At 42.1% G+C, this 12,042-nt stretch overlaps 1 protein-coding gene across 5 annotated transcripts in view; it reads left to right on the top strand.

The window, feature by feature from the left end:
* The first annotated feature begins 1,640 nt into the window (after positions 1–1,640).
* Positions 1,641–12,042, top strand: part of PPFIA1 (PTPRF interacting protein alpha 1) — a 54,200-nt gene continuing 43,798 nt past the window's right edge. For all 5 annotated transcript variants that reach the window (XM_084206999.1, XM_084206995.1, XM_084206997.1 and 2 more), the window contains exons 1-2: positions 1,641–2,854; positions 3,950–4,213. In XM_084206999.1, the coding sequence (XP_084063125.1) occupies positions 3,950–4,213 (264 nt within the window). In that variant the 5' untranslated portion in view covers positions 1,641–2,854. The remainder of the gene's footprint in view (positions 2,855–3,949; positions 4,214–12,042) is intronic.

Raw genomic sequence — 12,042 nt, forward strand, 5'->3', positions numbered from 1 at the left:
AAAAGTCAGACCTCAATTATTCAGACATTTAGCACTAAATCTGTGCTGATCTATATTTGGCAGAACTCATGGTTTGAATTTGCCTCATCATATTTGGCTTTTTCCTCAAAGTTCCAGTTCGCAGAGTCATGGGATTACATTAGAAACTTCATGAGGAAAAACAAAAAGCAATCTAGACCTCACAGCTGTACAGGGAAAACTTAAAAAATGTGACTTGAATTCACTCTAAAGGTTCAGATACCAAAGGGAAAGAGCACAGTGTAGTAAACTTTTAAAGAACTTCATATGTGGAATAGGAAGATGGACTCATTAGTGATCCTTTCTATGCAGTGCTAGGTGTTGAGATGTTGTGTTTACAAATTAATCCACATAATCCAGCCATAAATCTGCAAAATCTCCTGTGCAGGGACTGCTGCTTTTTGGCATGACTTGCCTCTGTCTGCCTAACTGACCCTTGATGCCTTCTAGAGCTTTCTACTGCAAAAGCAACAATAGGGTCCAAAATGCAAATACTTTATTCAGGGGGGTAGCACAAATGCAAAGGGAGGAAAGTGAGTTTTCTAAACTTTGCCTGGCAGACTTCAACTTTCAACTCATGGGCACGGTGAAGGCTCTAGGAACAGAGTAAAAGCTATAGAAATGCAAGTGGAAAAACATTTCTATGGTGTTTTGGAAAAATAATAGTCTACATAGCCAAACCCAGTTTCCTGTGGAGAGGGGTCAGAGAAGTCGCTCCTCGCTGTGCTGGGGACCTGGCAGCTCTGCTCCACAGGATCACAGGATGGATTAGCTTGGAAAAGACCTCTGGGGTCATTGAGTCCAGTCTATGACCAAACACCACGGTGTCAACCAGGACATGGCAGTGAGTGCCACATCCAGTCTTTCTGTAGACACGTCCAGGGATGGTGACTCCAGCACCTGCCTGGGAGCTCATTCCAACGTCTGATCACCTTTTCTGTGAAGAAATTCTTCCTAATGTCCATCCTAAGCATCCCCTGGCAGCTCAAGACTATGCCCTCTTGTCCTGTCACCAGACGGGAAAAGAGACCAACTTGGCCACAACCTCCTCTCAGGGAGCTGTATGGAGTGATAATGTCCCCTGCTTTTGTCCAGGCTGAGTCCCTGCAGCTCCCTCAGCCTCTCCTGGTACTTCAGCCCCTTCCCCTGCTCCATTTCCTCCTCTGGACTCGCTCCAGCCTCTCATGGCCTTTCGAACCGAGGTGCCCAGAGCAGGTCCCGGCCTCTTGGCCGGCCGTGGCGCTGGGAGCGGGCTGGGGCAGCCGGGCCCCGGCGAGGCGCTGCGATCCCGCCCCGCGCCCGGCCGGGCCCTGCCGCCACATGCACGCCCCGGCAAGGGCTGCGACTGCGGGGCCACTCCAGCCCTGCCCTGTTCCCAGTCCTCAGCAAGCACGCCTCCCGCCCCAGGCTGAGCTGCGGCTCTCCCGTCCTTTCCCCAGGGGCGGGCAGCGTGGGCGGCAGCGGTATCGCTCCCAGGACGGGCAGCGCAGAGCGGGTCTCGAACTCGGGTCCCCGGCGTCGGGGAGCGGGGCAGGAACGGCCGCGCCGCCCCGCGCGGTGCATTCTGGGCGCCGCACTGATTTATGCGGGGCCGCGGAGCGCGCCGGGAGCGGCGGGAGGTGGCGGCGGCGAGCGGGGCCGGGAGCGGTGGGACCGCGGCGGCGATCGCGGCTCTCCGGGCGAGCAGCGCTTCTGCCGCCCCCTGAGGCCGTGGCGGCACCGCCGGGCGGCCGGCACCACCTACCCGGCCTCAGCCGACCCCGCGCCGGCCACCACGGACGTGGAGGCGGCGGCGGCGGGCGGAGCCGGGCCCGGCCCGAGGGGACCGTCCCGGCGCGGCGGAGCCGCCGCCGCTCGGTAGGGGCCGGAGCGAGGGTGAGCTCGCCGGGGCCTCCGCGGCCGGGCTCGCTCCGTAGGGGCTGCGCGGGGCCCGGGCCGGCCGCGCTCCCGACGCCGCTGGGGCCTCCGGCGGGGAGCGAGCGAGGCGAGGAGGGAGGCCCGGCCCGGTGCTCCCCGAGACGGGCGGGGGGAGCGGGAGAGCCCCGCGTCCTCCGCCCGCAGCTTTGTTAGCCGGGCCCTCCGCAGGGAAGGGCAGCGGCGGGACCGGGCCGGTGTCCCCGGAGCTGCCGGGTCCTTTCTTTGCCCGCTCTCGGTTGCGGAGCATCGTCTGCGGGACTGGTACGAAGAAAACAACAGGTCTCGCTCCCTGCTTGCCTTCGAAAGCGACGCCAGCGCCTTGCTCTTGGGATTATAAATGTTTGAACTAAGACGCAGGGAACTGAAAGGAGAGCTTCCCGTTGGAATTAATAGAAGAGAAAAGAAGGGAGGCTTTTCCAAATCCTCTACAAGAAAGCTCATGCTGTTTTCCCCTGCTGTCCGTACTCTGTTTAATAATGCGATTGTGACCTGAGTGGAATTTATGAGCGATGAACTGTTGAAGCTGTTGAAGCTTGTTGCATCTCTGCATCGGACTATTTTTTTTTTTTTTTTTTTTTTTGGTCAGCACATGATTCCTCTATCCCAGCTGGTGCAGGACCTATGGGCCAGTAATAGAGGGATGGGAAGCTGAGACAGTTTATTTTCACATTCTTCTGTGCCGGGGACTTGGCGAGTTAGCTGAAGCTGCTGCTTTTTACTGGATTTGCTCTTTCCTCGGCAGGTTTATTATTATTTTTTTCATGTGTTTCTATTAAACAGTCATTGGACTGGAGCTGGATGGGTGCTTTACAATCCAAAGTGTTTTGGGGCATAACAGAAAACTGCTAAAACAGAGAAGAACTGGTGCTGCAGGAAACCTGGGGCCTGTTTTCCAAGCCTTTTCGTTTTATTGAGCAAGGTAAATAACGTAGTGGTGAAAATTCAGTAATCATGCATGAAAATGTTATAAAGCACTTCGGATTGTTCCAAGTCTTTCAAAGCATGGAGAGGACCCGCTGTAAGACTAAGAATGAATTGTTCTTTTAAAATTTCCGGATGTGAGTGTGAAATTTAAGGCTGAGAACAAAGTTTGTGGTACCTGAGAGGTTTGGGGATCTACTTCTCCTGATTTTGCCTTACATTCTTGTAGGTTTGTGCTTTTGGGAGAGGTTGCCTGAAGAACTTTGTTGTTGGTTCAGTGTTCAGTGATTATACGTGTGGGTTTTTTCCATGGTTTTTAAAACTTTATTGCCTTAGCTCTGGTAGGGATCTGTTAGGGTCTCTCAAAGGTGCTTCCAGTTTAGTGTGCTCACTTCCAGTAGTGCAGTGCTCCCATTTGCATTGTTAACCGTATTCATTTTCTGCCTTTAATTATTTTTGCTTACCTTACTTTTGCTTTGACAGCTGCTGCAACTTCATAATGAATTTTTTGCTTTTTATCTTCCTTTACATGTTTTTATCTCCTGAATTGGACTGTTTGGATTTACCACTCATTTATCATACATCACTTTCACCACCATAAAACTTCTGCAGCCAACACGAGCTCAAAGCACTGTTGTAGATACAATCTTTGTATGTTTGAAGCACTGGAAGAAGCAGATAATGTTTCCCAAAATGTGCAGTGTAATCATTTGCTGGGTGAAGTGTATAATTTCTGGTGTCAGGCTGCATGCCTTATCTTTGTTTTTTTTTTTTTTTTTAAATCTCGGCAGCAGTTTACTCCTCACAAAAACATAAATCCATTAAAATGAAGTCACAGTTTGAGACGTAGCCTGCAAAAATCTGGTTTTGCAAGAAGTCACAAGATTCTCATTATGAAGCAAAGCCTTGATTAAGTTGACTGTACCTTTTCGCCACTCTTAATGAAATAGTGGCAAACACCAAGGTGCTGGCAGCCTTTGCTGATGCTATCGTGGGGAGAGCTAAGTGGGTATTACGGGCGGCATTCAAAGTTCCTGTTTAGATTAGTTTGACCAAGATTTCTGGTCTTTGTTGTGTCTCTTTTTGTTTCAAGATGATGTGTGAGGTGATGCCAACCATCAGTGAGGCCGAGATTCCCGCCGGGGGAAATGGAGGCCACGGTTCAGGTTCCCCGTTGCAGTCAGATGCTGATTCTCACTTTGAGCAGTTAATGGTGTCCATGCTGGAGGAGAGGGATCGCCTGCTGGAAACGCTCCGGGAAACTCAGGAGACCCTCGCGCTCACCCAGGGCAAGCTGCATGAGGTTGGCCATGAGAGGGATTCCTTGCAGAGGCAGCTCAATACTGCACTTCCACAGGTATGAACGCTTGGGAAGGGAAGGGCTTTTTCAATTATTTTTGTATTCTTTGTGGTGTGTTTTTGGCTTTTTGTATGTTTGATTTACTGAAGAGTCAAGTTGTCTTAGGGAAAGATGAATCTATCCTGAAGGACCTTTTGGTGCTTGGTCACTTCAAGAAAGATGCAAGGGAAGCAGGGAAGAGCAGCCCTTTCCTTCCAGTCTGCTTTCCCTGTTTCTGGAATTTCATTGGCTTAGCATAAATGTGCTATCTGCATCCTTTTGTTTAATAGAACTTGATGGACTTTTTTCTGCAACTAGTACTTTTTAAATGCTATCTCTTAATTGCCTGATTCATTCATGTACTTAAGAATTAATACCTGGTCTAGTGGGAGGTGTCTAATTAATACCTGGTCTAGTAGGGGTTTGGAACTGGTCTTTAAGGTTCCTCCCAACCCAAACCATTCTGGGATTCTGTGAATTCCATACAGACCATTCTGATTCTATTAAAGACTTTGATTTAAAACCTTGAAGACTGCTGCCTTGTGAATGCATGCTGAGTTGTCATGGCAATATAGAAGTCTGAATGTGTTGTTTAACCTTAGTTATTTTTGAAAAGTTTGGATTTGGTTTTTTGAGGTTTTTTTTTAAGAGTGCCTAATTAGTGCCTTGTGGAGAATGCAGGCACGTGGCCTGCAGTGCTAGGTTTGTTATGTAAGGAGCATAGTTAGGAAAGGTGATTGGTGTCGGCAGAACTCTTTGGGTTTTATCCATTTGAGTTAAAAATAATACAACTGGACTTTGAACATGTTGAGAAGCATTTGGTTGTAGGCAAAGCAGGGGCTGCTGTGAGGTGTTGGTTAACTGTTGACAGCCTTGTGCTTTCTGGCATGGTGATTGTTGTCCCAAGCGTGGCACAATGATGCTGTCACTTTTACAAATGTTTCCGTATCCTTAAATATTATAGTTACTTTTCCTGCCCTTTCAAACAGTGGTGTTAAATCCTTCTGCTCTCATTATAATGTAATCACTGTATGACTCTTGGTATGATAATTGGTGCTGGTAATTACTATGTTAATCTAGTTCTGTTACAATGATGAAAATCAGAAGTTTCCAACCTTTGCTGCTGCCCGTGTTAAGTCATGTGCTGCAGGCAAACAACCTTCTTTGTTTTTTTGTTGTAATAATTGTAGCTTCTCCTCATCCTCTGTGTCAGGTCTGCTACATTAATGGAGGCCATTAAGCACTTGCATGATCTGCAGACTACTAGACCTGAGTTTGTGGTTGAGCAGAATCATCTCAGCTCTCAACTCTGCTGTTCCTCTTTTACCTTTTCAGTTCTCAGCTTTCCATCCTAAATCTAGCAGGCTACTTGCATGTAACCATCACTTTCTAAACATTTCTGGAAAATTAGTAAACAGTTCCCCTTTTCAAGAATACCGTAATTGTATGGTTTCATGTGAAATCTGTTGGAAAAGCAAGTCAGTTGAGGGAGAAATTTTACTGCAATTTTATGTAAACATACAGCATGGTATGGATTTTTGTAGATTGCTGTTGGAAAATACTCTTTTCATCGTGTGGAACTGCTGCTTTTGTCCCCAGTGATGCTTAGCTCAAATGATTGTGGTATTTCAAAAATCAGAAATACTTTCATTATTGTTGCTACATGAGAAGTAACTTTTGTATTGGGCAATTTTTGTTGTTGTTATGGTAGAGTCAGTTACTTCATGGGTGCAAATTTCTGATGAGGGGAAACAATTAAAAAAAAATTAATACATGTTCACTGTCAAAACTTTACAATGACTAATATTTGAAACTATTAAAACTTTTTTGTTAATTATTTCAAGCTGAGCATTCTTTTGAACTACTGCCTCAAATGCTCTGTTGTTTAGCTGGGAATTTCAAGGAGGGTAAAGTCTTTAAATTTAATAAAATAACAGCTGTGTTATATTTTTTTTCAGTGAAGAATGGATAGTAGTGTAGATTTTATCATCATAGTTGTTTTTTTATCATAGTAGTTGTTTTCAATTTAGTGGACCTGCAAGGTCAATTTAACTAATTGTACAAAGACCTGTGTAATTTCATTAATTGCTAAATCACTCTGTAACCAAAGTATTATTTCTTTCTCAGACTTGGCTTGTAACAAGTCTTTGTAGTTGATTTTAGACTACTTTATCTTAACAGGTGTTGAATTGAATTGTTTCTATGTGTACTTTTCCTGTTTCAGATTTTTAGCTGAACCAGCCAGTTTTAGACTGTTCTGATGACTGATGGGAAGTCCTGGTCTAAAAGCAGGAATGCCAGATTGATTTCTTCTATACCAAAATGCCTCTTCTGGTTTTGCTATGAAGGCAGTCAATTTCTGATGGCATGCCTGAGCTTAATTCCTTACATTCACTGAGTTTTCTGTGTATAAGAAAGAAGCTCACACTGGTATATAGAATACACCGTATATATATTTCAAAAGTAACTAACAGTGTATGTGATCAATTTCAAAATGGCAGTATTTTCAAAATCAGTATTTGTACCTCTGAGATTCTAAAAGTAAATGCAGTTTTTCCTGCAGCAGTGATGCACATTTCATGGTCACATTTCTTAGTGTGGCAGGCAGCTGGGAATTCAAGGCATCAGTTCTAGCTCCATAAACCTGGGACAGTTATTTGGGTTAAGGCAGCTTTTGTGGATGTCTAATTCACTGAGAAGAGGGCATTTTGATCTTATAGGTGTGCTTTATTTGTTACACTTACTTAAAATAAATACTTAAGTAATTTACTTAAAGCTGACTTTTTCTGGGTTTTTAGCGTGGACAGCTGGAAGTGAAATGCATCACCACTGCCTTGATAAAATAACTGGATTCTTGGCAATGCTCTTTGTTTTCTGGGAGTTTCCTCTATTACAGATTACCCTAGTCAAACTATACTCTGACCTTGGAAAATGAACTTGAGGAAATCAGAGTGCTGTGCTAGAACTTAATTTTATGCTTTCTAGAATTTTTCACAGAAAAAAAGAACATTAACTTTTTACTTGAAGAGCTTTATAACATAAACACATTGTTATAATTCTAATGATGGTCTTAGTGGATTTGATTATTCCCTTTATGTGCCTTTTAGAGTGTATTCTACAGAATTCAAGATTTGTGTGCTTCAAATTTATAAGTTAATCTGTAAAACTGTATTTAAAGGTTAAATTTTGAACCTAAGGTAGATAAGGCCCAAGTTACCTCACTTCTTGCTATTAAAGTGTTGCAGGCCAGCATTCATTTTGCTGATAGAATTTCACATAGATGTTTTCTAAAACATGATGCTTGTTTTGGATGGTGAAGACCAGAGTTTAATCTGACTCTGGGTTTATCACAAACAAATGCACAGTCGGTGAATTCACAGCAGTTGTTATCAGGATGAAAATTTTAACGTGTATGTTAATTTTATAAGCTAATAAATAAAATACAAATGAAGTAACACATATTAAGATCCATCTTAATCTTGCACCTCTGATCTTTTGGCCTTAAATTTATCATGCCTCATATTTTTCTCTACAAGGTAAGCAAACAGTAGGTTAATTTTGCTTTCTACCCATAGTAAATATTTTATCACTACTTCACACTTCAGTTAAAAATGGTTTGTGTCTGCTCATATTTCCATTCAGTGAAGTTCAGGTATGTCCCTATACAGTGATGTTCCTTAGACAATCTCAGAAACACTCAATGCCTCACCTGTAAGAAATATCAAAACACTTGGCCCAAAGACTGCCCTGGCATTGTTTGGAAGTGATGGACGTAAGGATTTCATTGCTATTTTATGAATAGCGGTATTTGGATTTCCTCCAGACAAGTTTTGAGTAATACAGGATGTCATAGATGTAGAAATGAGGCTTTGATTTGTACCTAATATGAAGAACACAGTGGCAGAACACACAAAGACCTGAGCAGACTGCAGCAGCTGAAATTTCCTCAGCACTTCCGTGCAGCTCCATTTGCAGCATTCCCAGATGTTCAGCCCTGAGGTGCTATGGCTTGCACTTCTTACTCTGGCAGGAGCTGCTGCTAACTTCTGAATAACAGCCATTAATCTCAGCAGAGTGCCCAGGAATGCTGGAGGTGCCAAAGGGTTTCACATGGATGTCGGGGCAAGCACGTCCTCCATTGCTCTCACCCCGTTCTGACAGCAGAGATGAACAGGACTCTTCCTGTTGCGTTTTCAGACATCTATGTTGAGTTTCAGTTGCTAAATCATACTTGGCTCTTACTCTTAGTAAATTACTGAACTGATTTGGCTTTACACTAGTTTAAGTCAGATGGAGATAGGAGTTAACATTCAGAATTCTTCACTGATTATCAATAAGCCTCAGCTTATCTAGCATTTCTTTGTTTTAAAGACATAGAAACAGATACCTTTTGCTCCAAACCTTCCAAGTACGAATTTGTCTGAAGTAATGCCCTGTGTTTGGGCAAAAAGGAGTAGCTACACTTAAATGTTGCAGAGGAGTATATTGAGAATGGAGTCTTCAGCATTGGTTCTGTCTTCTTGGTTTCTCATGTGGATGTGTTTGGGTTTGTTTATTGAAACATCCCACCCCTGCTCAGCAGACATCTGTTTGCCTATTGTTAGCAACTTGGTGTTTATACTGTGCTTTTAATTTAGGTTTGCTCGATTATAAATAGACTATTTAGCTAGATTAAATTTGGAATTAATTTTGAGTTTCCTTGCATTTGAGGGTGAATTTTACTGCTGTTAAATTTGGGGTGAAATTTACTGTGGTTTTACTGCTGAGTGATGTCCCATCCCTCCCCTTAACAAGCAGATTTGGTGAAGTCCGAAACTATTGTTTTTATTTCCCTTAGTTTATTTGTAGAAAGAATGTTTTGGTGACTGCACAGAAATGTTTTTTATTTGTTTTGGTAGTGGATGAAGCTGTGAAACAGGAGTTAGTGATTTTTCCCTGCTCTTGTTCTACTGTGGACACGTCTGTCAGTGGGTTTATTAATGGTTGGGGCGCTCTAGTCTGACCTGCAGCCTAAAAACAGGCTGTATATAAGGTGGAAAGAACTATAATCAAAACAAAGTATTTAAAATATATATTTAGAACCAGGTGAACATCACATGTGTACCCTCATCAGTTGCCTGTAGCCTCTGTTGCAAGAGGTAGTGTCTTTTGGTATTTAGAGAATTCTTCCTCTGTTACCTTTTATTTTTTTCCTCCTTCTTTTCTGAGTGTAACTGAAAAGTGCTTTGAAGATGTTTAGTTGTAAGACTTGAAGAGTCAACGTGGCTACATAATTGCAATTCCAGAATAAAAAAACCAAATCCTTTTTCTTTTTTTTTTTTTTTTTAAGACAAGTATGAATTAAGAACAGTTTCCTACCCCTTTACAAATTTTTAGTGTTTTAATGTCCACTGGCCTAAGACTTTGTTTCATCCTTTCTGTAATATATTTAGGAGAGTTGAATGTTGGTTTTATTCACTGTAGGTTTTGATCATGGAATTAGGAGGACACATTGTGTTTTAATATATGCAGGCCACTTACAGGTAAGAGTGTTGTAAGAGACCTTGAATTTTTGGAAAGAACATTTTAAGTCCCTATTAATTTTTTTTTCCTCTCCCTAAGTTAGCATTGCATCTCATAACTGCGTGAATATACTTCACAATTGAATTTGGGGATTTATATTTTAGTTTTCCATTTTTAAAGGAATATGACAGAGGTCTTTGTGTAAGCTGCTTGTGGCAATTTAGGCAGCTTAAGTCACTTAAAGTCTGTAAAGCTGACTGGTATCTGTTGACATATATTAGAAAATACCATCATCTCTTGTCTGTATACATCTCAAGCTACAAATACTGAGAAGGGATAAATTTGGGTTGTGTGTATGTCAGGTAATCTGGATGCTCATCACTTTCCAAGTGTCTTTTTTTAATAATCCTGCCTGTGGGTTCCCCAAATGTAAATGTAATGCAATTCTTGCCAGGAAAAATGTTTTCGTATTCTCTGGGCTGAAAGAAGAATTATTATTTTGCTACTGAATGGAGTGAGTTTTTTATTCAGCTTGACTTTTTCACAGAAGCACAGGGAAATAATCTTTCCACATTTTGGAAACTCCAGATGATTGTGTAGGAATCCATATCTGTAGGTCATTTGAGGAGATTGTTCTGGGAGTTTGGATATTTAGAATTGGAGGGGTGTGATTACAAGTCCAAGTTAATGCTCACTTTCATTCTGATGTATTGTTTTCCTCTAAGCTGACGTGAATAGTTGGTTCCCTTGGTTTTTTGCCTGTGACCTTTATCTGTTTCAGACTTGACCTTTGGTTTCACATAAAATCAGCTCCTTTCCTTCTGATCAGCCTGACAAGGCTCTGTGGCCTGTTCCTGCAGTGGCTGGAGCTGCAGCATTTTTCAAAAGAGAAGCTTTGTTGCTTAATCTTCTCATTTGCTGTTCCACAGTGACCTTGAACTTTGCTCATGTGTTTATGCTCCTGTCTGCTGAGGGTATGGTTTTTGGGGATGGTAGTGGAGATCTTAACAGCAATATAATTTTGGTTGGATCCAAAATGTGCCATGGCTATGGATGGATACATATGAATAAGAATACTCAACACATTCCTGTAATTCACCTCTCTTCTGGTTATGTTTTCAGAAAGATAAATACCTAGAATTTGTCTATTGTTTTACAAATTCTGTGAAGTGCACCAAAGTTCAAGCCCAGGCTGGATGGAGCTCTGAGCAAGCTGGTCTAGTGGAAGGTGTCCCTGCCCATGGCAGAGGTGAACTTTAAGGTCCCTTCCAACCCAAACTGTTCTAGGATTCTGTGATTCCTTAGTGAAAATATCCCTATATGAGCAGTATTGAGCATATCAGATACTTTCAGGACAGATTTTAAATAAGGGCTTGTTTAAAGGGCTACTTAGAAAAAAGCTTGAAAAATTTGATTTGTGACCTTTTGAGTTTTGTTAAGGAGAAAAAAGAACTTCTCTTTAGAAAGTAAGCATTTTTTCTTTGTTGCCATAGGAAAATGGGCAGCTCTTGATTTTCTTTTTAAATTTAATTAACATTTTTTTCTTTTATTCCTCTCTGTAGAGCAGTAATCTCTCTTTGCGTATGGTCTGAGTCATGCTGTGTTTTGCTTCACTCCTATTGCTAGTACATAGTAGAGTTGGGTATCCAGTTGTAGAGAAATAATCTGAAGCACAGTGCTTGGCTTTTTTTAATCCTACCTCTCACATAAATGCATATAAAATTTGGTTCTATATGTTTAAAACATTGTTTGTGTAGGCATATTTACCTTTTATATAGAATGGCAGGGTAGATTATGTGGTAAAATGAGTAAAGCATGGAGATACAGAAACACTGTACTGTTGAGAGAAGTGAGATTTTCTTCTCCTACTTCTAATTTACAGAACAGTGCACAGTATAAGGATTTAATTATATAATCCTGTGGAGCTGAGTAATTTACCTAGTTAAAAAAGCCAAACAAAACAAAGCCACTGTAAGATGCGTAGTTTAAACAAAGAATTTCTATGTTGGCTTGTACAAGGTTGAGACTGGCTTGATGTATGGTTGAAAGATCTGTGAATGTTCATGTGAAGAAACTGCCTTGCAATTGATGAAGTCCATTGATCGTTGTCTTCAACACTGACAGTGTCCAGTGCTGAAAACTGGGGTTTATTTTGAATTACTTGAAAAGGAATTTTGGCCACCAAAATGCTTGGCGTAAAAGCTAAACAAACATTCTTCAATGTAGAGAGGGCTCAGTCAATAAAGAGGATCATAAACTCTTGGTTTTTTATTGGTGCTATATCCATAAATAGTGACCACTTTTATTAAGCTATTTCTGAATTTCCAAGCACCGTCATGAAAAGG

Source organism: Fringilla coelebs (assembly GCF_963513975.1).
Source record: "Fringilla coelebs genome assembly, chromosome: 6".
Classification (NCBI taxonomy): domain Eukaryota; kingdom Metazoa; phylum Chordata; class Aves; order Passeriformes; family Fringillidae; genus Fringilla; species Fringilla coelebs.